The sequence below is a fragment of the Panthera leo genome, chromosome E2 (genome assembly GCF_018350215.1).
Source record: "Panthera leo isolate Ple1 chromosome E2, P.leo_Ple1_pat1.1, whole genome shotgun sequence".
NCBI lineage: Eukaryota > Metazoa > Chordata > Mammalia > Carnivora > Felidae > Panthera > Panthera leo.
Window position 1 is genome coordinate 13275599 of NC_056693.1, and position 24448 is coordinate 13300046.

A 24448-nucleotide genomic window follows, 5' to 3' on the forward strand; every position below is an offset into this window, starting at 1 on the left:
GCAAGTTGCTTGAGCTCTCTGTGCCTCGGTTTCCTCAAGTAGGGCCGTTAGTAGCACCTGCCTTTTAGGACTGTCATGAGGATGAAATGGGTTAATAAAATCAAGTTTGGCCCATGGCTTGGCGCAGAGTGAGTGCTGTACAGGTGTGAACTGTTACTGCTTCTTGTGTCCCCTCGGGCAGTTACAGGGTGTGCACACACCTGCTGTGGCCTCTGTAGAGAGAGCAGATATGTGTAAGTGTCCCCAAGCAGCCAGAGCATATAACTCAGGGGACATGGGTGCCAGTCAGGGGCCCACACGAGTTGAGGACAGCCAGGAAAGAGGCTTTGGGCATCATGGAGTTGAGGCAGTGGCCTCAGCAAGTGGGAAGTCTTGGGGGACACTGGGTCTGGGGACTTCCTGAGTTGCTCCCGATGATCCCTGTCTGCCTTCCCATCTGCAGGTGGACAAAAGATGAAGCCAATGAAGAAGGCATGTGCCGGCCTCCCAGGTTCTGGCAGTGGTGGCAAGTCCCCACCAGCCACCCGGGCCAAGGCCCTGAGACGGCGAGGGGCCGGGGAGGGCGACAAGCCAGAGGAGGAAGACGATGAGGCACAGCAGCAGCAGCAGCAGCCTCCGGGGCCAGAAGAGGCTGAGGAGGGTGAGGAGGAGGAGTCTGAGCGGGGCCCTGGGGCTGAGGGGCTGCTCCCGGAGCTGCATCCTGACGACTCGGCAGCCCCAGGCCCAGCCGAGGACCCCAAGGTAGAGGGGGAGGCAAGCCGCTGGGAGCCCTCGCTCAGCCGTAAGACGGCCACGTTCAAGTCTCGAGCGCCCAAGAAGAAGTATGTGGAGGAGCATGGAGCTGGCAGCGGTAGCATTGGGGCGGCTGGGGCCCCTGAAGAGCGGGCACGGACCCCTGAGGAGGCCGGCACCCTGGGTGTACCTCCACGGCCACCCACCTCCACCCGTTCCTCTTCCACCGACACGGCCAGCGAGCACTCAGCTGATCTGGAGGATGAGCCAGCCGAAGCCTGTGGGCCAGGTCCCTGGCCCCCAAGTGGAACCAGTGGTGGATATGACCTGCGGCAGCTGAGGTCCCAGCGGGTGCTGGCTCGGCGTGGAGATGGCCTCTTCCTGCCGGCCGTGGTGCGCCAGGTGCGCCGAAGCCAGGACCTAGGGGTACAGTTCCCTGGGGACCGGGCCCTGACGTTCTACGAGGGGGCACCTGGCGGCGGTGTAGATGTGGTCTTGGATGCCACGCCGCCGCCGGGCGCCCTGGCGGTGGGCACGGCCGTGTGTACCTGTGTGGAGCCTGGTGTGGCTGCCTACCGTGAAGGCGTGGTGGTGGAAGTGGCCACCAAGCCAGCTTCCTACAAGGTCCGCCTCAGCCCTGGCCCCAACTCCCAGCCGGGCCCACCAGCCACCCTGCCACAGCCCCCACAGCTGCCACACCGTGAGCCCGAGGAGGCCGTGTGGGTGGCCCGCTCCAGCCTCCGCCTGCTGCGGCCCCCCTGGGAACCTGAGGCCCTGCCGAGGAAGCCCCCCGCGGGCCCCGAGGAGGAGCAGGCTGAGCCAGGGGGTACCCTGCCACCCTGTCCTGCTGCCCTGGACCCCAAGCAGCCTGAGGATGCTGAGGTCTCTAAGATCAGCTTCGGTGGCAACCTGGGGGCTTGTGAGGAGGGCGAGGAGAAGCACCCGCCAGCCCTGGGCACCCCGGCCCTGCTCCCACTGCCCCCGCCCCAGCTCCTGTCACCGCCACCCAAGTCACCGGCTTTTGCAGGCCCAGGCCGCCCTGGGGAGCAGCCCTCGCCCTGCCAGGAGGGAAGCCAGGGCGGCAGCCGTAGCAGCAGCGTGGCCTCTCTGGAGAAGGGGGCTGCGCCAGCGGCCCGGGCCCGCACACCGTTGACAGCTGCCCAGCAGAAGTACAAGAAGGGCGACGTGGTCTGCACACCCAATGGAATCCGCAAGAAATTCAATGGCAAGCAGTGGCGGCGGCTGTGCTCTCGAGACGGCTGCATGAAGGAGTCGCAGCGGCGGGGCTACTGCTCGCGCCACCTGTCCATGCGAACCAAGGAGATGGAGGGCCTGGCGGACAGTGGCCCAGGTGGGGCTGGGCGGCCGGCAGGCGTGGCAGCACGCGAGGGCAGCACCGAGTTTGACTGGGGTGACGAAACATCGCGGGACAGTGAGGCCAGCAGTGTGGCGGCCCGTGGGGACTCACGCCCACGCCTGGTGGCTCCTGCTGACCTGTCACGCTTTGAGTTCGATGAGTGTGAGGCGGCTGTGATGCTTGTGTCCTTGGGCAGCTCCCGCTCGGGCACACCCTCCTTCTCTCCAGTCTCTACACAGTCGCCCTTCTCACCTGCCCCATCACCCTCCCCTTCACCGCTCTTTGGCTTCCGCCCCGCCAACTTCAGCCCCATCAACGCCTCACCGGTCATCCAACGCACTGCTGTTCGCAGCCGCCACCTAAGTGCCAGCACCCCGAAGGCAGGAGTGCTGACGCCACCAGACCTGGGCCCCCACCCACCACCACCTGCCCCCAGAGAGCGCCATTCTTCTGGCATCCTACCCACCTTCCAGACCAACCTGACCTTCACCGTGCCCATCAGCCCTGGGCGGAGGAAGACAGAGCTGCTGCCCCACCCGGGGGCATTGGGGGCTCCTGGCGCAGGGGGCGGAGGAGCCACCCCAGACTTCCCCAAGAGCGACAACCTAGACTCTGGTGTGGACTCGGTGTCTCACACACCTACACCCTCCACACCGGCTGGCTTCCGGGCTGTGTCACCCGCCGTGCCCTTTTCCCGCTCCCGCCAGCCCTCGCCATTGCTGCTGTTGCCCCCACCTGCCGGCCTGACCTCGGATCCTGGGCCTTCTGTGCGCAGGGTTCCTGCCGTGCAGCGGGACTCACCCGTCATCGTTCGCAACCCCGACGTGCCGCTGCCCTCCAAATTTCCAGGGGAGGTGGGCACTGCTGGTGAGGCTCGGGCAGCGGGACCTGGGCGGGGTTGCCGAGAGACCCCAGTGCCCCCTGGGGTGGCCAGTGGGAAGCCTGGCCTGCCCCCGCCTCTGCCAGCCCCCGTGCCCATCACCGTGCCTCCAGCCGCGCCGACTGCTGTGGCCCAGCCGATGCCCACCTTTGGCCTGGCTTCTTCACCCTTCCAGCCGGTGGCCTTCCACCCCTCACCTGCTGCCCTATTGCCCGTCCTGGTGCCCAGCAGCTACACCAGCCATCCTGCCCCCAAAAAGGAAGTCATCATGGGCCGGCCTGGGACAGGTAAGAGATGTGGATGGGCGGGCTGGGTAAGGGCTCATTTTGAACAGGGCCACTTGCAAACTGGCTCTCAGGAGAGGTGAGCTCCCCACCTGGAGAGGGGTTTAAGGGGAGATTAGCCTCCTCTCTGCATAGATGTTTCAGTGGGAATTAACGTGGGCAAGGGACTGGACTTTGAAGGCTAGTGCAGTGTTTCCAGAGGCCTCCTGCTGGGAATGCATCCTCAGGGGTCTATCAGTCAGCAAACCTTTCCTGAGTCTTTGGAGCCAGGCCTCCACAATCCTGATGGGGTAAGAGAGTAACAGAGGTGATAATTGTGATGACAGCTCCCATGTCTGGAGGACTGGACTGGTGGGGGCATCACCATGTTAAGTATTGTGTGTGTTATCTCGCCGAGCCCTCCCATCCACCTTGTAATGTACTGGGGCCTGTTTTAAGCCCTTTTGAAATATTAGCTCCTTTAGTCTTCATAACCCTAACAGGTGGGTGCTATGATTATGCTCCTTTAGAGGAAACTGAGGCCAGGTCACTAACTTGCCCTGGGTCACATGGCTAGCAAATCCTGGAACCAGCCTTCAAAGCCAGGCAGGCTAGTTCATCCCTGCTCAGCTATAGTGCTGGGTTACAGATGGGAAGACGGAGGCTCCAACAGGGCCTTCTGCCTCGGGGGGGCGGGATCGGGACGGGAGCCCTCCTCTTCACGCCTGTGCCCAGAAAATATCACCGGTGCGGCCAGTGCCATGGAGGGGAGCTGGGGGTGTGCTGGGCAGGCCTCCAGGTGTGAAATCTAGTCTGGCTGCCCTCAGGAAAGGGCGTGTAAGCCAAGAGTTGAAGGATGAGTTGGAACCAGCAACCATGGGGTGGAAGAGCCTCCTAGGAGGCCGAAGGGAAGACTCCAAGGCCAGAGGAACACAGCTCAGAAAAGCCAGGGTGGCCAGAGGGCTGAGGCCAGAGGCAGGGAGAGTGACACTTCTGAGATTGTGCCAGAGAGCCAGAGGCCAGGCCAGGTTGGCCCTTGTCAGAGCAACTGTCAGGGAGGGTGACCAGTCACCAGCCCCTTCCCTAGCCTCTTCTTACTTACTTATTTATTAATCCGCTGTTGACAATCTGTGCCATTGTGCCTGGCCTTGTGCTGGTTGGTGCTGAGGACATAGCCCTGCCCTCACAGGGTTCACAGTCCCTGGAATAGACAGATCTGTCCTCAGACAGTGAGCATCCAGAGTGGTTAAAGCTGAGGTGGGGGAAGGCTAGGAGGCTATGGGAAGTCAGGGAGGGCTTCTTGGAGAAAGGGCCAGGGTCTCTAAAGTGAGATATGCAGGGTGTTCTAAGTGAGCCTGGCAAGGGGGACCTTCAGGCAAAGGGAAGAGTTTGGGCAAAGGCCTTGAGGCCAAAGTGAGTATTTGAGGGAAGTAGAATCTGCGAAGTCAAGGGCTTTAGAGGATAGGTGAGTGTGGGGATATGCAGCTATATTCATCAGCAAGGGTCAGATCATTGAGGGCTCTTAGGAGACTTGTGAACTTTATCCCGAGGGCACTAGGGAGCCATGGAAGGTTTTGAGCCGATCTGACTGTGGCTGACCATGGACGGTGAATTCCAGTGCCTGAGACCAGAGGCAGGGGGACCAGGGAGGAAGGAGGTCGGGGTGGGGATCTGGGTGGGAGCTGGGACTGCAGCAAAGGCTGTTGCAGGAAGGAACCCAGGCCCTGACCTCATGGAGCTCCAGTCTAGACCCAGAGCACAGGGACACAGGGGCTATGCTTGCCCCTCATGCTCATATACTGAGGTTATGAGTTGTGTATTTTTGCCCTGCCCCAGCATCTTTTATATTTGTTACTGTCGTTGACAGGAGCAAGATTCCACAGAAGTGAGCACAGCAGGGATTTCTGTCCTTAGCCACATGAAGAGAGTGAAGCAGAAGGACTCTAACTATCCCCCTCACCCCCCCCCCACATGCTTACGGCCCCCAACATTGCCGTCATAGCATTGGGTCATGTGACCCTGACTGCTGCAAGGGGAGGGGTGGCACTGATGGTGGTAACCCGAGGGCAGGCCCAGCAGGATTACTTGCCGCCATTTTTCCAGATGAGGAAAAGTGGCAGGAGAGTCCTAATTAAGGTCATCCAGCCAGGGAGGGTCAGGAATGGGCCTTGGACCAGGTCTCCCAATCTCCAGATCAGAGCACTCTTAACTGTCAGAAGTTACAGAAGTCCTAATTTCTCAAGCACCACCCGTGCGTGTGCGTGGTACACTGCTAAGTGCCGGCTGAGCATTTACTCACTGAATCCTCACAACACCCCAGGAGGTCAGCACCATTATTATTTCTAGTGTTCAGAGGAGGAAAGAGCACCCCAAGAGGTTAAGTGACTTTCCCAAGGTCACCCAGCTAGGAAGAGGAAGAACCAGGATTTGAACCCAGGCTGTGCAGCTCCAGAACCCAGGCTCTTAAGTAGTCTCGGTAACAATGATAACGATAATAGTAACCACTCCTTATTAAGCATTTACCATGTGCCCAGCCCTAGGCGTTGGGCCATCTCGCCAAATCCACCTGATGCTATGCAGAAAGGATTATCAGCCCTGCGTTGGAGGGGGGGTGGGGTGGGGGGGCTGGGGCGGTGGTGGCGGGAAACCGAGGTTCAGGGAAGGGAGGCTGCAGGCCATCTGGTCGTCAGAACTTGTCCAGTGCCTGTCCTGGCGGTTCTGAGCAGCGCCTCTCTGACAACACCCATGCTGAGGTATCCAGGCTGCCCTCAGGTTCCCAGCCAGCAGATTCTTTTGTTCTTTTCCCAGAGGCCTCCCCAAACCCTTGGTAGGCAGGCACCTGGGGCCTTTTCCCTCTGAGGCCTAGGTAAGGGCAGACTGTGCCCGGTGGCATAGTGAGGCCGTGGTCCTGTCCCTTTCTACCCGCTCATGCCAAGGCCTGACCCTCACTCAGGGCAGCAGGTGTGAGGGGGCGGCCTGGGACAGCTTGCCTGCTCCTGCCCCCCGCCAGGCATTTGCTTCCGCTGGGGGACGTGCCGGGGCAGGCGGCCGGCATTCTCCACATTCTGTGCGTGGCCAGGCCAGCCAGCTGCCATTGCCACCTCCCTCTGACTCTTCCCGCCTGCTCCCCAGGAGAGGAAGCCGCCCCAGGGCCTGCAGCCCCAGCCCAGGAGGCCAGATGTCTCAGCCCCATTCCTGGCAAGGCCTTCTTTCTAGCTCCCAGCTTCTGCCTGGCTTCGCTGTACTGACAGGCAGTGCCCCCTCTCTAGGCCTCTGTCTGCCTGTTCTGCCTCTCTTTGAGCCACTGTATGTCTGTCTGTCTCTGCCTTGGGTTCCTACATCTGTCTGTGTAGCTCTCTATTTCTGGGCCTGAGTCTCTCTCACTGGACTTCTGTCTGTCTCTCTATATCTTTCTTGGTTTGTCCCTCCCTTAGACATCAGTCCTTGTCTGAGCTTTCGTCCCACCTTCTGTTTTGGCCCCCTGTCTTGGGATCCTGTGTCTCTGGGCTTCCCCTGGCCCTCCTCCCACTCTTTAGACAGACTTGCTGCCCCCATCATAGCCCCTCACCACTACTCTGTGCACATCGGGTGCTCCCTCCCTTTAAGTGAGTGGACAGGTGCCAAGTACTAGGTCCCTTACTCCGTTCTTGGGGAGTGTTGGGAGGTTGTACAGGCCTGGGAGCCCCCTCCTGCCCACCACTGTCTCTGAAACGTGTTGAGAGGTGTCAGGAGCCTCCTGCAGACCTATCTACATTCGAGCACCTGTTCCCAAGTCAGGCAGGAAGGCGGGGGCTGCATGGGCCAAGCTAGGAGATCCGGCTGTGGGGGAACAACAGGAAAGCAGCTCCTGTGCCCACCCACCTGCTAGAGGGCATGACCCAGACCACCCTTGCCACCCCCTCAATGCCTTGCAGGAGACACATTTGGTGCCAGCTCCATTTAATGGAGTCCCAACATACTATACCCCAGTGAACGGGACCTCAGAGACCAGGCAGTACCCACCAACTATGCTTGGCCTGGTGGGGAAAATGAGGCCCAAAGAGGAGTCTAGGTTCTCCTGACTCCCCAAATCCAGATTCTGCCCACCAGAATTTCCATTTTGTCTCAAACAGTGAACTCCATCTCTCCGATCAGAAGCCTCTCCTCCCCTCCACCAGGCCCAAGCTGAGCAGCCCTGGGGGAAATGGGTGGGGAAGGCAGACACGGATGCAGGCTCAGGCAAAGAGCAGAGGGAGGTACAGAGTCTGGGGAAGCCAGAGGATAGTGACAACTTTGTGGCTCAATGCAGAGTGATGAGGAAGGTACAGGTAGGCTTCTCACTGGAAATGACCTTTGAGCTGAAGCATGAGGAATGAGTGGATTTCAGGAGAGTGAAAGAAAGGGAAGGGTGTTCCTGGCCAAGGCAGCCATAGGAGCAAAGGCCAGGAGGGGTGAAAGTGCATGACCTCTCAGTGGCTGGTTGAAGCTGGAGCTGACACTAGAGCCTAGGATTGGCAGAAAGGTGCCAAGGAGCACGCATCTAGCCAGGCTAGGTTTGAATGCCAGTCCGTGAAGAGCCAAGAGTTTAGAGTAGGAGAGGGAAAAGGTTAAGATCTGGGTGTCAGAGATTCCTGGAGACTGCCCTGCAGAGGAAGGAGGCCTATACTGGGAAGACTGGATGACTTTAGGGGAGAGAAGGGAAGGGGTGTTTTTTGAGGTAGTTGGAGTCAATCTCAAGCGACTTCGTGGAAGAGACCCCAGCACCAGGCGCTGTGAGGGGTCAGGCTGCCTCCTGGTGGCTGCGGGCGGCAAGTGGCGGGGGTAGCCGGCGCGCGCATGCGCAGCGCGCGCGGGAAGGGGGTGCGGCCCGGAGCCCCCGGCGCCCGGGCATTAATGGCTCCATTAGTGGCCGGGAGGGAGGCGCATTAGCGGCGGCGACGGCGTCTGGCTCCCATTACCACCGGCGGCAGCGGCTGCACCGCAGGCGGCTGGATCCTAGCCCGCCGCGTCGCCTCCTCCGCCCGCACCCCGTCCCCTGTTCCCGCTCCCCACGGGGGCCTGGGCTAGGGAACCCCTGTCTCCCCATTTCCGCAGAAAAGCTGATTGTGAAGCCAGGCAGACCTGGGTTCAGATCCCAACCGTGCCACCTCCTGACTGCAAGATCCTACTCTCCTCTGATCCTTTTTCTTGCGAAGCAGCCGGGGAAACAGGGTGTACCGGGGGCTTTGCAGATCCGGACAGGTACCCCGTGAGGGCCGCGCCCAGCCCCCGCCGGCACCCAGGGGCGCGGGAACCCGCGCCCTAGGGGTAGGCCCCGGGCGTGGGGCCTCGGTCTTTCCCATTGGCCGCCTCCGCGCCTGCTGACGCTGATTGGCCGAGACCCCCCCCTTCCCCGTCGTTGCGCCATTAACCCCTAAGGGGCCGCGCCCTAGGGCTGGGTGGCGCCCCCACCCCCCCCCCCCACGCAGACAGCTCGGGTGCCAGCTGGCCCGCGCCCCGCCGCGGCCCGCGTGGGTGTCAGGCCGGCCGGGCGCCCGCCCGCCCTCCCAGCACAAAGCGGCTTTGTGGGGCCCGCCGGGGGCTGGCTGGGGGCCAGGCGGCGAGTGGAAAATCTCGTGAGCGCGGGGAGGGGAGGAGAAGGCAGGGCGGCGCCCCCTCCTCCGCCCGGGTTGGGGCGCCTCCCCCAGTCCGCGCCGACCAGCCCTCTCAAGTCCTGGTGCCTGTACACTCCCCCACCCTCCGCCCCTTTCCACCCCCAAATCCATATTCCCTCTCCGTCCTATGCTGTCCATCTCCCAATCCCTGGGGACCCTCCCCCACACCTCTCGCCTGCCTCTTTCCCTCCTAGTCCCCCTGCCTACCCCAGCCCCACTCACACTGACTCACCCCGGCGCTATTTTTAGGCCCCCATCCCTCCCGAGCCGCACCAGCCCAATCCTGGGCTCGTTCCCCAGGCAACCCTGGCCGTCGCCGACGCCGCACGGGGTGGGTGGGTGGGTGGGTGTGTATGTGGAGAGCGGGTGAGGGGAGCTGGGGACACCGGGGTGGTGAGCCGAGGCGGGGACCCAGGCCTGGAGAGCAGGGTGGGGAGCCACGGGCGACAGGGGCGTGGTGCCTCTTGGGCTCAATAAATGGGCCGGTGAGTTCAGAGTGTGTCTGCCTGTCCCTCAGTCTGTCAGCATCCCTGGCTGTACGCCCCAGGCCTCTGGGCAGGCCTCAGCCTGTGCCACCCTGGGTGGCAGTTGGTGTCTCTGTCTGGGCTCCCTGTCCCCAGGCTGGGGGTGGGGTAGTGCTGCGGGGCTGTTTGGGGCCAAACCTTTTGTGGAATTGGTAATGGGGTGGTGCAGGGGATGGCTGCACCATAGTTCTGCCTGAGTACCTGCCTTGAGCGAAGGGTGGTGTTGCATCCCCACTCACATGGGGCTGGGGCCCTGGTTTGGGAAACCCCCTCAGTCTTTTCCAATTAGGGAGGCCCCAGTTAGGGTTGGGGATGGCTGGAGAGATGGAGCTGTCTGGGGTTGGGACCTGCTCTCTCTTCTCCACCCCTAATCACCCCCACCCAGGGTTCCTCCACTCTGAACAATGGAAGCTAAGTATAGGGCTGGCCCAGTGCCCAGGGCAGGGGGGCCCTTCCCGCCCGGATTCCGGCCCCTCCCTGCCAGGCTGGGCCCCCACTTGGCTGTACCCTACCCTGTAAGGGGCCTCTTCCCATCCCTCCTATGTGGGCACTGTGTCTTCTACCAGATGTGCAACCCTCCCAGATGTGTGGGGCCCTCTTTCCCTGCTGTGCCAGGACCTCGCTCTTTTTCTCACCCTACAGAAGTGGGGGAGCTGGGGGCAGTGTTTCTCTGAGCTGTGTCCCAGGCTGCAGTGCAGTAGGGAAGGGGTTAACTTGCCAGTAGGTGACTCACCGGTGGGGAGAGGAGGGGGCAGCGGTGGGGAGATAGCGGGACACATTGATTTCAGCCTTGATTTCTGCCTCACATTGCAGTCCCTGGGGCAGTGAGGTAATGGAGGGTCTGAGTCTGGGGCTGCATAGGGAGGAGGGGGCAGTCACCTAATAGTCCCTCCAGTGGCCCCCTCCAGGCTCACAGCCAAGTGTCTGGCCCTGCAATCTCTGGAGGTCAGAGGGCTATGGACCTTCCCTTCCCCTCTGGGCTCCGATTACCAGTTTTGCCCCTTTTCCATTTCTTCAGCTCTGGCAGTGGATGGGATAGGCTGGGAAAAGGATTTTGTTTGTGCCTGTCCCTGACTCCACCTGTGTAGGGGCCCACTTTTTGTCCATCTGAGCCTGTGCAACCTTTACCTGCCCAGGTGTGACCCCAGGCCTCTGCCTCTACTGGATGTGACCCCAGGGCCATCTTGGGTGACACAAGACCTCTGCCTCTCTCCCCGGTGGGCCCCAGGCCCTTGCCTGTGTCTCTATGCGTGCTCTCTGACCTTTTCATAGTTCACCAGTTGTGTAGTTCTCTTTGTATCACTGTGCTACTATATTCCCCGACCTCTGGGAATGTCTGCCTGGGTCCACCCCCAGGTTGAATTTTCAGTAAAGAGCAGGTGATTTGGAGCTCTGGACTGTTATGTTCTGGAGGCATGATCTTGCACAATTTATTCAGTTTCTCTGAACCTCATTTTCTCATCTGAACAATGGGCATAATAAAGTGTACCTCCCTAGTGGCTGTGAAGATTCAGTGAACAGTATAATACATGCTGGGTCCCAACACACTGCAGCCCCAGTGTTAGTTTCCTTTCTTCCTCCTGGCCCTTTTCTGGAAGGGGTGGCTCCCAGCCTAGAGTGGTAGGGCCAGCCCACAGTAATGCTCATGGCACCCTGCCTTACACTGTCAGTTAGAGGGTCCCAGGCGGCTGCTAAGTGTCAGGCAGTGTAGCTGAATGATGATGAATGACCATGGCACTCTGGATACCTGATGGGACAGGGTACTGAGGTAGTGCTCGCTGGGGTAAGTTTATATAATGTGTGGGGTCAGTACAGTGGCATCTGTGAGAGGTAGCCTGCATCGGGATCGGAGGTGCCAGCAAGGCCACGTGAGAGGGTGTGAAGATGGAAGAGTGTGTGCGGTTGTGTGGGAGGGATGTGGGGTGTGTGTGTGATGGACAAGCAGTGGTTGTGATGAGGTGTGTGAGATGATACTGCTTATTTGATATGTTGTTTGTATGATGATTCATGTGGGCTGGCAATGAGAATATGCGTTGGTGAAGCATGTATGACAAGGCGTGTATGCAATGGGTGATGTGGAGGATGGGTGAGAACGAGTGTGTATGATGATGGATGGGGAGTGATTGGCCGGGAGTGTGGGAGGTACATGTGAACAGGTGTTCGAGGTGTGCGACTTCGTGTGTGGCAGTGTGAGTATAAGACCACGGTACATGTGACTGTGGAGTGTGTATGAGATAATGGGTGTGGCAGGAAAAGTCTTTCTATGAGAGGGGTGTGTGTGTGTGTGTGTGTGTGTGTGTGTGTGTGTGTGTGTGTGTGTGTGTGGTGGGGGTGAGAGTCGTCTGGTGTGAGTTGGCGAGGGCTCGAGGTGGCTTGAGTAGCCCTACCGCGCAGTTCATCTGCCCTGCGGCGCCGTGCGCGCCCCGGCGGGCCAAGCCGCGCGTGAGCATGTTCTTCGCGTGGACTGGACACACGTAGCACCACACACAACCCCGGGGCCTCCGCTGCGCGGTGCCCCGAACCGCCCCCCTGGCTCGCTGCCTTTACTGCAGTGCGCCCTGCCTGCCACCCTCCTCCCGCGGTCCCGCCCCGGGCCGGCTTGAGGCCAACCGGAGCCCGCCCCGCCCTTCCCTTATTTGCATATGACTGACGTTCCCCCGGGGCGGCCAATGGGGGCGGGCGCGGCGGGGCCTGACCCGCGCGCGGCGGCGGCAGCCAATGGGCTCACGCGCGGGGGGCCGGGCTTGCGCGGAAGGCCGCGGGGGAAGCGGGGAAGGGGCGGGGGGAGGTGCGGCGGGGGGAGGGGAGCGCGTAGTAGTGGCGGGGCGGGGAGGCGGCGGTGCCTCTGCGCGGGGCTCGCTCGGAGCGCACGGACGCACGCACGCTGGTCCGTCTGCCCGCCCGGAGCCGAAGGTCGACCCGGCGCTGAGCCGCGGGCCCGGAGCCCGGAAAGGCGGGGCGGCGGCACCGGCAGCCGGGGCGCGCGGGGCCAGAGCCGTTACCCGCCGGAGCTGCGAGGGAGGGAGGGAGCGAGCCAGCGAGCGAAGGGAGGGGGCCGCCCCCGCGCACGCGCGCCGCGCCCCGCCCCGCCTGCCCCGCCCGCCGGGCACCGCGCGGGAGGAGGGAGAGGGAGGGGGCGGCGCCGATGGCCCCTGTGCCGCGCGCCCCGTGACGGCCCCCGCGCGCGCCGGGGGGCGGGGCGGGGCCGGCGCGCTCTGACCTCCCCCGCCCCCCGGGCGGCGGGAGGCAGGCGACGCTGTGCGCAGGCGCGCCCGGCGGAGACCCCCGCGTGGGGCGGCCGGAGGGGGGCGGCGGGGGGGGGGCATGCGGCGACGGCCTCCGGCTCCCCCCGGGCCCGAGCGGCGACGGCCGAGGAGCCGGCGGCGGGCGGAGTGGCGGCGGCCGCTGAGGAGGCGCGAGCCCCGGCCGGGCCCCCCCGCGCCGGACCATGTACTCAGCCCACAGGCCCCTGGTGCCCGCGTCCGGCGCGGCCTCCCGTGGCCTCGGCATGTTCGGTCAGTAGCGCCTGGACCCTGGGACTGCCGGGGTCAAGGTGTCGGGGTGCTAAGTGCGGAGTAACGGGGATAGGGGTATAGTATGAGAGTGATAGACGCAGAGTACAGGGGTGACGGGAAAGTTACAGAGCTTGGCTGGGCCAAGCGTTTAGTGACGGCAGGTGGGAGTGTAGCGGGAGTGATGGGAGTGAGGAGAGGGGAGTAGCTGGGCACAGCTGTGGGTGTTTGGATGATGGGGTGGAACAGGTCCGTTGTCACTGGAGGTGAAGAGTGCAGAGTAACTGGCTTGGGAGCGTGTATTAGAATAGGGGCGGCATGAGACCTGCTGGCCCTAGGCATGGAAGAGAGGGGGAAGGGACTGTGATCGAGTAGTGGGGCTAAGAACAGGGCTTGAGAAGTGAGTGAAGCACTGTTTGCTTAGAACTGAGTGATGGGCTGGAGTGTTTGTGGCATGCTTTGCGGAGACAGAGAGAGTCAGGAACCTGGAGGGCAGTGCACTGAGGAGGGGCAGGACCAAAGGACTATTCCCCCATTGTCTGCTGGTCCCTTTCTTCCCCACCCAGCAGAGGAGGAGGCCTGATGAGAAAGATCCTGGTGAAGAGGGGCATAGATAGGTCCAGGTCCTTGGTGTTGGAGGACCGAGTAGGCTTTTGGGTCACCAGTGCCCCAGGGATGAAGGATGGGGTCCTCAGAGCGTCTTGAGACCTCCTCCGGTGTTGGCTTCCTTATCCCTCTTCTGTTGACATGGTGTCTACTTTGTCTTTTGTCAGCCCCTTGCACAATCCGTTCTCGAGGCCAGTGGCTCTCTTAGTCCAGGCTTTTGAAGGCATAGAGGGGTCACCCCAGGTCAGATTGATCTGGATCAGGGGGAGGCCTGGAATGATGGAGACCAAGGCTAGGGCGTTTCCCTTCTCTCTTCATCGGCTTCCCTCACAGGGGCCTCTGCTGGTTCCACTTCCCCCAGGGAGCCAGCAGGGAGAGGGAAGCCCACTTCTAGCCCAGGCCTGCCCCAGGAGTCCCGCCAGGGATGGGTCCCGGCCCTGTGCTTACCCTCTTACTACCCAGGTCCTGGGGCAGAAGGTTGAAACCCTAGGACTGGCCTCCTGGGAGGGAAGTGCCTTCCTGTGCATATTCTCAAGAAAACACCTGGCATTTTTGCTTTCTTTGGGCACAGACCTGTAACAGTTCTCTTGTCTGCCCCATTGTCTGTGCCTTTTCTTCCAAGGAGTTTACCACACCCTCCCCTCTTTTTGGGCAAGGGGGCTAGGTGCTACATTCAAGATAAGCTGAGAGGTTTAGAGGGAAGGGGTGCTGGGAGGCCTCTTTGAGGGCAGTAGATTTTGTTACGGGGTGGGGGAGATGCCGGAGCCACCTGTGTCTAGCCCCGGAAAGGCAGGTTGTCTCCCTGGGGTCTGTACTAGGGGGAGGGAGGCCAGGAGAAAGACCTGACACCCCGCTCTGTGGGTATCAGAGAAGAGAAAGGGAAAACAAGCCACGGTCTTCTCAAGAAAGAGAAAGGGAGCGCGAGGCCAAGATGAGGGGCCCCGTCAGATGCCAGCATGGGTGCTGGGAACGGAGCATGGCTGGGGAGGGTTCCTAGCCCTGCTGAGGTTTTGGGGCCTTGGGAGTATGAGATGGCAGTCAAACATGGCCTGGTTTGTGACAGGAGCCAGTCATTCCTCTGGCCTGGTCCCTGGTGGCAGGGCTGGTGGAGGTGGGGGAGGGAGTGGGGTGTGAGGCCTATTTCCCTTCCTAGCTTCTGTTTTCTTTTTTATAAACCTAGAAACCTTTCAGGGAGGAGTTTTTCTCGAGTGATGTCGCACGCAGGAGCCCACGAGGCTCTGGGATAGAGGAAGGGGGTGTAAAGGAGGAGTGGAGCCACCTCATCCAGGGTGGAAAAGAGCTTGAGTTGGGGGTCAAGGCCCGGGTCTCCTGCTGCACAGCTTAGCTGGCTTCTTCCCACAGTGTGGACAAACGTGGAACCTCGCTCTGTTGCTGTGTTCCCCTGGCACTCCTTAGTCCCCTTCCTGGCCCCCAGCCAGCCCGACCCCTCTGTGCAACCAAGTGAGGCCCAGCAACCTGCCAGCCACCCAGTGGCCTCCAACCAGAGCAAAGGTGAGGAATGGGGGGCCACAAATGGGGTGGCATGGGGTTAGGGTCCAGATGGCCCGGGAGCCCTCTGATCTGCCTGTCTGCCCTTAGAACCTGCCGAGTCGGCGGCTGTTGCTCACGAGCAGCCACCAGGTGGGACAGGGAATGCTGATCCTGGGCGGCCACCTGGAGCCACGTGCCCTGAGAGCCCAGGGCCTGGACCCCCCCACACTTTGGGGGTGGTGGAACCTGGAAAGGGTCCCCCTCCCACCACTGAGGAGGAGGCCCCTGGCCCTCCAGGAGAGCCCCGGCTGGACAGTGAGACGGAGAGCGACCATGATGATGCGTGAGTGCCATGAGGCTTGGGGCTAATGGGTGGAGTGGCTGGAGATGTGGCCCTCACTGTCCCTGCCGCTCCCACCACAGCTTCCTCTCCATCATGTCTCCTGAGATCCAGTTGCCCCTGCCACCCGGGAAACGCCGGACCCAGTCTCTCAGTGCCCTGCCAAAGGAACGAGACTCCTCTTCGGAGAAGGATGGACGCAGCCCCAACAAGGTGCCTCCTCTCTACCTGTCCCCAGCTCACCCTGTGGCTGCCCGAGCCTGTCTCCTGGTTTTAACCATCCCACTTGGGCCTGTATCTGCTGCAGCGGGAGAAGGACCACATTCGGCGGCCCATGAATGCCTTCATGATCTTCAGCAAGCGGCACCGGGCCCTGGTCCACCAGCGTCACCCCAACCAGGACAACCGGACCGTCAGCAAGATCCTGGGCGAGTGGTGGTACGCCCTGGGGCCCAAGGAGAAGCAGAAGTACCATGACCTGGCCTTCCAGGTAACGCTTTTTCCTCCTGGCTCCTACCAGCTTCCTCTGGTGGGGTTGGTGAGTGAAGGGTCTCTCCGCTCTCTCCTGCCAGGTGAAGGAGGCCCACTTTAAGGCTCACCCGGACTGGAAGTGGTGCAACAAGGACAGGAAGAAGTCCAGCTCAGAGGCCAAGCCCACCAGCCTGGGGCTGGCAGGAGGGCACAAAGAGACTCGAGAGCGGAGCATGTCAGAGACGGGGACTGCCGCTGCCCCTGGAGGTCAGTCAGCCCCTTGGCTCTCTTGCCCTGTCACCTCCCTCCCTGAGAGGTGCCAACTACCCTCTTTTTTGCTCAACCCCTGGCCCATAAGCCTTTCTCTGCCCTGTCGTTTTGTTTGAGGACCCTTATCCATAAAGAAACTGGCAGTTGTTTTATGTGAAGGAGCCAGGGAGGTCCAGAGAGATAAAGTCTCCAAACAGTAATCTCATTATCAGTTCGTGAGCACGTAGTGCATGTCAAGGAGAGTGTAATTTCTAATTTTGAAAGCTGTGCCCTGTTTGTAGATGAGGAAAGATGTAGATGAGGAAACTGAGCTCAGGGAGGCAAAATCACTTGCTGGAAATTACAGGAAACTAGTAGACGGTGAAGCCAGAATCTCAGCTCCAGCTTGGCTGGTTCCCAGAACCAAAGTTGGAAGCCCCTCATTGGCTACTTCTCCCAACTGAGCGTGTCTGGTGTGCATGTTGCCGTTCTGAGGCACTTTTTTGGTGTGATTCTGTGAGCACTGGCCTGCAGCTCTCTGAGGATGAGGCTCTCCTTTCTCTCTGAGATGAGGGGTCAGAGGCTCGGACCGGCCATTGGTTATTAGCTAGGCAGCACGACATTGCTTGTTTTCAGTCTCGTACTCAAAGAAGGCCTGCCTCCCAGGGAGCAATGGGCTTGCTCCTTGCAATCCCAGAGGGCAAAATCCATTGGGAAATGCCGGGTTGGTGGGTGGTATCTGTTTTCTGCCAGGTGGCCCGGGGTTTCCAAACTCCTCTTGTCCATTATTTAGAAATACTTGTGAATGGCTTGGCCGGTCGGAGGGCTGGTAAAAGGCTTCTGGACTCTGCAGTACTCTTCTCTTTCTACTCTGCAGTGTCCTCGGAGCTCCTGTCCGTTGCAGCCCAGACACTCTTGAGCTCGGATACCAAGGCTCCAGGGAGTGGCTCGTGTGGGGCTGAGCGTCTGCACACAGTGGGGGGACCTGGCTCGGCCCGGCCCCGAGCCTTCTCCCACAGTGGGGTCCACAGCCTGGATGGTGGGGAAGTAGATAGCCAGGCGCTACAGGAACTGACTCAGGTGTGATGGGTGGGGGAGACAGGCAGGGAGGGTTGCCCAAGGTGATGCCCCCCTCTTAACTCTCCCGGTACCTACCCTGCAGATGGTGTCTGGCCCTGCATCCTATTCTGGTACAAAGCCTTCCACCCAATATGGGACTCCAGGCCCCTTCTCGGCCTCCGGTGAGGGAGGTGCCCTGGCGGCCAGTGGGCGACCCCCGCTGCTGCCCACCCGGGCTTCCCGTTCCCAGCGTGCCGCCAGCGAGGACATGACCAGTGATGAGGAACGCATGGTCATCTGTGAGGAGGAGGGAGATGATGATGTCATTGGTGAGCAGTGGCAGGGCCCAGAGTCCTGCCCAGAGAACAGCAGGCTGAGGTTTGAGGGGTGGGCAGAGATTTGATCTAGGCCTCAGGCTCCCTCTTCTCTTTGTTTATGATTGGAGGCATATTCAGTTTAGGCTCTACTGAGTAAACCCGGCCCTGCCCTCGGGGAGCTCCTGGCCAGGCAGGAAACTGGGAAGACAGGGGCATGGATGGCCAGGCCATCGGGCACAGGGTTAGGTGGTGTTATTTGCATGTTCTTAGGCTTCCCCATTGGGCAGGTGGGCACACCTTAGGCTGAGGAACAGCATTCATGGACAACACTCACTGCCGACTTGGGGCAAAGCCTGGGCTCCATGCTGTCCCTCCTGGGTAGTCCTGCACCCAGCCTTTATGCCAGTGCTGTTCTCTCTGCTCCCTCAGCTGACGATGGCTTCGGCACCACTGACATTGACCTCAAGTGCAAGGAGCGAGTGACCGACAGCGAGAGCGGAGACAGTTCTGGGGAGGACCCAGAGGGCAGCAAGGTGAGAGCTTGGAACTTGGTGTTGTCTGGTAGCACTCACTCTTCCTAGAAAGAGGAAATATCTGTTCGTGTGCATTGACACAGGGAGATTGAGGCCCACAGAGGGCAAGAAGCTACTTGCCGCGTGGTGAATAGAGTCACGGCCTGGATGAATTGAGGCCTTCAGCTGGCCTTGCTACTGGGCGAGACAGGGATGGGCAGGGTGTGAGTATCCGGGCTTCCTTGATGTGGTTGTGTCTCCTCCTTCCACCCAGGGCTTTGGCCGGAAGGTGTTCTCGCCTGTGATTCGTTCTTCCTTTACCCACTGCCGCCCATCGCTGGACCCTGAGCCCCCAGGGCCCCCGGATCCACCTGCAGCCTTTGGCAAAGGCTATGGGCCCACCCCATCCTCCTCCTCGTCCTCACCTGCCTCCTCCTCAGCCTCAGCTGCCACCTCCTTCCCACTGGGCTCAGGGACCTTCAAGGCCCAGGAGTCAGGTCAGGGCAGCACAGCAGGCCCACTGCGGCCCCCACTCCCTGGGGCAGGGGGCCCAGTAACACCTTCCAAGGCCACCCGGTTCCTCTCAACGGATCCTGCCACCTTCCGGCGCAAGAGACCTGAAAGTGTGGGGGGCCTGGAGCCACCAGGCCCCTCGGTCATTGCAGCACCTCCTGGGGGGGGAGGAAGTGTCCTGCAGACACTGGTCCTGCCCCCAAATAAGGAGGAACGGGAAGGCAGTGGAGGCCGCATGCCCTCAGCCCCAGCCCCATCACTGGCCTATGGGGCCCCAGCAGCCCCCCTGTCCCGCCCAGCTGCCACCATGGTCACCAACGTGGTGCGGCCTGTTAGTAGCACTCCTGTGCCCATCGCCTCTAAGCCCTTTCCCACCTCTGGCCGGGCTGAGGCATCTCCAAGTGACACAGCAGGTGCCAGGACTGAGCCAGTCGCTGGGTCCCGAGCACCTGGGAGCTCCCCTCTGGGTGTAAGCTTAGTGTATTCGGACAAGAAGTCGGCAGCAGCCACCTCGCCAGCCCCGCATCTGGTGGCTGGGCCCCTACTGGGCACTGTGGGGAAGGCTCCTGCCACAGTCACCAACCTGCTCGTAGGCACACCTGGTTATGGGGCCCCGGCGCCCCCTGCTGTTCAGTTCATAGCCCAGGGGGCCCCTGGCAGTGGGGCCGCTACAGGCTCAGGAGCAGGTGCTGCGAGTGGTCCCAATGGGCCAGTGCCCCTGGGCATCCTGCAGCCAGGTGCCTTGGGCAAAGCTGGGGGAATCACCCAGGTGCAGTACATCCTGCCCACGCTGCCCCAGCAGCTTCAGGTGGCTCCTGCCCCGGCACCAGCCCCTGGGACTAAGGCAGCAGCTCCTGGCGGCCCCGCACCCACCACCAGCATCCGTTTCACCCTCCCGCCGGGCACCTCAACCAACGGCAAAGTTCTGGCTGCCACCGCACCCACTCCTGGCATCCCCATCCTGCAGTCAGTACCCTCCGCCCCACCCCCCAAAGGTGAGGCCTGGGCTGAGCAGCGGAGGAGAGGGGCTTCAGGCCTGTTTGGCTCTCCTGTAACTTCTTCTCTCTCTTGCAGCCCAGTCAGTCTCTCCTGTGCAGGCCCCGCCCCCGGGTGGCTCCGCCCAGCTGCTCCCGGGGAAGGTACTGGTGCCCCTGGCGGCCCCTAGCATGTCCGTGCGGGGTGGCGGGGCTGGCCAGCCACTGCCCCTGGTGAGCCCGCCTTTCTCCGTGCCTGTGCAGAATGGTGCCCAGCCACCCAGCAAGGTAAGGGCATCCTGGCTCCACCTGTTCTTCATTCCTCCCCTCCTGGGTGTAGGTTTCTGTGCCACAGTTTCTGTGTGTGCCTTTGTTTCAGTCACTTTTCCTTTTCTCCCTTTTTGTCTGTGTCTGGAACTTTGTCTTTAGGACTTTTTCTTCAATATATACGTACATCTTGATTTTGCCCTTGGCGTCTGCATCTTTTTCTTTCTTTGTGTCTTGTACTGCTTGATGTCTTCTTTTCCTTTGTTCTTTTCTGTCTGGATTCCAAATTTTGCGTTCCCTGTTTTTGCTGAGATCCACCTTCCTAGGTCTTGGTCCTCCCCTGCCCCATTCTGGGTCCCCACCTCACCTCAGCCTGTGGGTGCCCTTGCCCACAGATCATCCAGCTGACTCCAGTGCCCGTGAGCACACCCAGCGGCCTGGTGCCGCCCCTCAGCCCAGCCACGCTCTCTGGACCCACCTCGCAGCCTCAGAAGGTCCTGCTGCCCTCCTCTACCAGGTAATGGCAGCTGAGCCCTCACCTGGAGGCCAGCCCAGAGATGGGGCCAGCTTACCTCACTCCCCCCTTCCTCTCCTTGCGGCAGAATCACCTACGTGCAGTCGGCGGGTGGGCACGCGTTGCCCCTGGGCACCAGCCCTACGTCCAGCCAGGCTGGAACAGTCACCTCGTATGGGCCCACGAGCTCGGTAGCCCTAGGCTTCACCTCACTGGGGCCCAGCGGACCCGCCTTCGTGCAGCCCCTGCTTTCAGGTGAGGGGCAGCCTGGCAGGAAGAGCTGGGGACCCAGGGTGGTGCCGAGGTGGCCCAGGCCCTAACTGGGGCCCCCGCCTCTCCTCTTTGTCTCTGCAGGCCAAGCCCCGCTGCTGGCTCCCGGCCAGGTGGGCGTGTCACCTGTGCCCAGCCCCCAGCTGCCGCCCACCTGCACAGCCCCTGGAGGTCCTGTCATCACGGCGTTTTACCCTGGCAGCCCTGCACCCACCTCCTCAGCACCCCTGGCCCAGCCATCCCAGGCGCCCCCGGGCCTGGTCTACACTGTGGCTACTAGCACCACCCCACCTGCTGCCACCATCCTGCCCAAGGGCCCACCGGCCCCTGCCACTGCCACCCCGGCCCCTACTAGTCCTTTTCCTAATGCCACAGGTGGGTGTCAGGCCAACCCAGGGTGGGGTGATTTGGAGGACCCAGAAGGTGGGCTCCAGACAGGCCTGGCTCAGCAAATGCTCTTCTTTCCACCAGCAGGCTCCATGACCTACAGCTTAGTGGCCCCTAAGGCCCAGCGGCCTACCCCCAAGGCCCCCCAGAAAGTGAAGGCGGCCATTGCCAGCATTCCTGTGGGTTCCTTTGAGGCAGGTGCCCCTGGGCGGTCAGGCCCTGCATCCCGGCAGCCTTTGGAGCCTGGCCCAGCCCGTGAGCCCCCTGTCCCTGAGTCTGAGCTTGAGGGTCAGCCCACAACGCCAGCCCCTCCACCGCCCCCAGAGACCTGGGCTCCCACAGCCCGGAGCAGCCCCCCACCACCCCCGCCTGCTGAGGAGCGGACAGGCACCAAGGGCCCGGAGACCATGGTAAGTGTGAAGCAGGCCAGGCAGATCGTGCTGCCACACAGCTCGGCGTCTCAGTCCATTGTTTGCTTTTCTGCTCCATCCTTCTTACCTGCACACCTGCCTGAACTCTGTCCTTGTTTGCAGGGGTTGGGGGTGTTGGGGGAGGGGAGCTCTTCTGTCCCTTTTGCTTGTCTGTATGGCTGGGTCTTCTCCAGAGCTGTACATCTTGGGTGGTTGGCATCCAGCTCTCTGTTCGAGGTTTTGCCCCAGCGAGTCTGAATCCAGTGTCCTCCGTCTCCCTGCCATCCCTACCCCAGGCCAGCAAATTCCCCAGCTCATCTTCAGACTGGCGAGTCCCTGGGCTAGGCCTGGAGAGCCGTGGGGAGCCTCCCACCCCTCCCAGCCCGGCCCCAGCTCCGGCCCCAGCCCCCAGTAGCAGCAGCAGCAGCAGCGAGGGCAGCAGTGGGAGGGCAGCTGGGGACACCCCCGAGCGCAAGGAGGCGGCTGGTACCGGCAAGAAGGTGAAGGTGCGGCCCCCGCCCCTGAAGAAGACCTTTGACTCTTTGGACAAGTGAGCATGGGCTGGGCTCCGTGGCAGAGCGTGTAGGGCGGGAGGGAGAGGGAGGCAGCTGCCGTCTCAGGCAGGGGAGGTGACCCCGCCGGCTCTCCAGCAGGGTCCTGTCAGAGGTGGACTTCGAAGAGCGCTTTGCTGAGCTGCCTGAGTTCCGGCCTGAGGAGGTGCTGCCTTCGCCTACCCTGCAGTCTCTGGCCACCTCCCCCCGGGCCATCCTGGGCTCCTACCGCAAGAAGAGGAAGAACTCCACCGGTAGGCGAGTGTGGGGCACCTGGGTTAAGTGGGGGGCAGACCAGGGCTGCCTCCGCTGAGCCTGCTTCTGTTGGACAGACCTGGACTCGGCCCCCGAGGACCCCACCTCGCCCAAGCGCAAGATGAGGAGACGCTCCAGTTGCAGCTCAGAGCCCAACACCCCTAAGAGTGCCAAGTGCGAGGGGGACATCTTCACCTTTGACCGTACAGGTGCCGGCACCGAGGCAGGCGGAGCTGTGGGGGACCTAGGACCTTTAAGAAGGGCGGGGTCTTGGCAATGGAGTTACAGATGCACGGTGGTGATGGGGAAGGACAGCCGGTCACGGATGGGAGGGTGGGTTTTAGGGTCCGGTAGGGTCCAGAGGCAGGTGCCTTCTCTGAACTCTGCTGTTACAGAATTCAGTGAGGGCTGAGCAGACATCCAGACGGTGGCGGGGGCAGGGAGCAGGCTGCTGCCGTAGCCTTGACTGTCCTCCCTGTGCTGCTCCCAGGTACGGAAGCCGAGGACGTGCTCGGGGAGCTGGAATACGAGAAGGTGCCATACTCCTCACTGCGGCGCACCCTGGACCAGCGCCGGGCCCTGGTCATGCAGCTCTTCCAGGACCATGGCTTCTTCCCATCGGGTGAGTGTATCTTGGAGTCTTGGGGGGGGCCCCTAAAGAGGACCTGCCTGCTCATCTCACCCTGCCCTCCCCGCCCCCCATCGTCCTTCTGTCCCCAGCCCAGGCCACGGCAGCCTTCCAGGCACGCTACGCAGACATCTTCCCCTCCAAGGTCTGTCTGCAGTTGAAGATCCGAGAGGTGCGCCAGAAGATCATGCAGGCGGCCACTCCCACGGAGCAGCCCCCTGGAGCTGAGGCCCCCCTCCCCGGACCACCCCCCACTGGCACTGCTGCTGCCCCTGTCCCCACTCCCAGCCCCGCTGGGGGCCCCGACCCCACCTCACCTGGCTCGGACTCTGGCACAGCTTCGGCTGCCCCGCCACTGCCTCCACCCCCAGAGCCAGGTCCTGGACAGCCTGGCTGGGAGGGCCCTCCCCAGCCCTCCCCCCCACCCCCTGGCCCCTCCACAGCTGCCACAGGCAGGTGAGGGGCCCAAGAAGATCCCAGGACCCACAGTATCCCCCTCAGGACATGGACAGTATGTAGGTGGCAGGAATGGGGGGGCAGGATGGTTACCTCCTCCCCAATAAAGCCATTTCGTCCTTTCTAGTTTGGGGCGGAATGAGGCCTGCTCCTCTTGTCTATCCCCCGTCCCCCCACAGCTTTCTCCCTGTGACGGGGGGCAGCTGAGGGGAAGCAGGGGCACAGTCTGCCTCCACGGAGCCCCTGTATATAACCTGGAGTGTGTTACCTTCAGACCTTTTCACTTGTACTTTATGCAAAATGGCTCATGTGAGGGCTACAAGCTGGAGGGTAGCACGGGCCTTGGGCCACAGGGAGAGGTGCCTGTGGAGTAGGGGGAGTTCATGCACCCCTTTTTTCCCCAGAGGGGCTGGACTCAGGTTAGTTTGGGGTGGGGGCTCCTGCACTTTGCCACAGGCATGGGGAGGGTTCTCTCCCCACCCCCTCTGCCCTCCCAACTTGGGTTGTACTTTCTAAGAAGGTGATTCCCCCTACCCTTGTCCCTATCCCCAGAACAAAACATGTTGATCATGTGCAATATTTCTTACTGTGCCGAGAAGCCGAAATTAAAGCTGTTTAACACACTTGTGTGGCTGCCCACTCTAAAGGGAGAAGGGGGGGGTGGGGTGGGTTGTACTGTCCCCAAACGGTCAAGGAGCTTATACACTTCTCCCAGTGCAGTCCCTCCCCACATCAGAGGGACCCTGTGGGCCGAGAACACTGACTCACTGTGGACTGAACAGCCTGTCTTCAGCCCTGGCACTTGGAAGTCCTTGTCCCTACTATGCCTCTCACAGTCGTCCCAACATCTGGGGGCTCAGGAAGGCCTGAGAGGTCTGAGCCTAGGTGGTACTGGGCTGGGTTTGCCCAGTAACCCAGATACAGTGCTGTTCTCGGTGGCCCCTGCTGCCCCCACATGGCCTGAGCCAGCACTGCACCCAGGCCAAAAGGAGCCTCCTGGGTTACACCCCTCACAGTGTGTGGACAGTGCTCCTCTGGGGAGACAGATAGATTCCCTGTGGAGGCACGACTGCTTGTGATGGGGAGGGTCAGGAAGCTTCCGTAGGAAATGGCATCTAAGGTACAACCAGAGCACCAGAAGCTCCAGCCAGGGGAAAATCTTTGGCAAAACGGGGAAGGCAGCTTTGGAAGGGCTTTGGCTGCTTGCTAGGTCAGTATGTTCCCAGAATTCTTATTTGACTTTGATCTTGCAGGGTAGTGTGTGCAAACTGGTTTCA

The 24448-nt window shown here is 61.5% G+C and overlaps 1 protein-coding gene across 7 annotated transcripts in view; it reads left to right on the forward strand.

Moving 5' to 3' along the window:
* Nucleotides 1-23794, forward strand: part of CIC (capicua transcriptional repressor) — a 26629-nt gene extending 2835 nt beyond the window's left edge. For 3 of the 7 annotated variants that reach the window (XM_042920428.1, XM_042920430.1, XM_042920429.1), the window contains exons 2-21: nt 443-3256; nt 14870-15019; nt 15107-15341; nt 15422-15551; nt 15646-15828; nt 15911-16076; nt 16936-17138; nt 17221-17446; nt 17864-17967; nt 18221-19454; nt 19534-19721; nt 20096-20217; nt 20303-20469; nt 20569-20859; nt 20956-21281; nt 21578-21831; nt 21932-22086; nt 22165-22296; nt 22578-22709; nt 22808-23794. In XM_042920428.1, the coding sequence (XP_042776362.1) occupies nt 454-3256; nt 14870-15019; nt 15107-15341; nt 15422-15551; nt 15646-15828; nt 15911-16076; nt 16936-17138; nt 17221-17446; nt 17864-17967; nt 18221-19454; nt 19534-19721; nt 20096-20217; nt 20303-20469; nt 20569-20859; nt 20956-21281; nt 21578-21831; nt 21932-22086; nt 22165-22296; nt 22578-22709; nt 22808-23175 (7569 nt within the window). In that variant the 5' untranslated portion in view covers nt 443-453 and the 3' untranslated portion in view covers nt 23176-23794. Of the gene's footprint in view, nt 1-442; nt 3257-12775; nt 12905-14869; nt 15020-15106; nt 15342-15421; nt 15552-15645; nt 15829-15910; nt 16077-16935; nt 17139-17220; nt 17447-17863; nt 17968-18220; nt 19455-19533; nt 19722-20095; nt 20218-20302; nt 20470-20568; nt 20860-20955; nt 21282-21577; nt 21832-21931; nt 22087-22164; nt 22297-22577; nt 22710-22807 lie in introns of those variants that run through there. The other 4 variants (XM_042920432.1, XM_042920431.1, XM_042920433.1 and 1 more) reach the window with 4 other exon arrangements.
* Nucleotides 23795-24448: the final 654 nt, after the last annotated feature.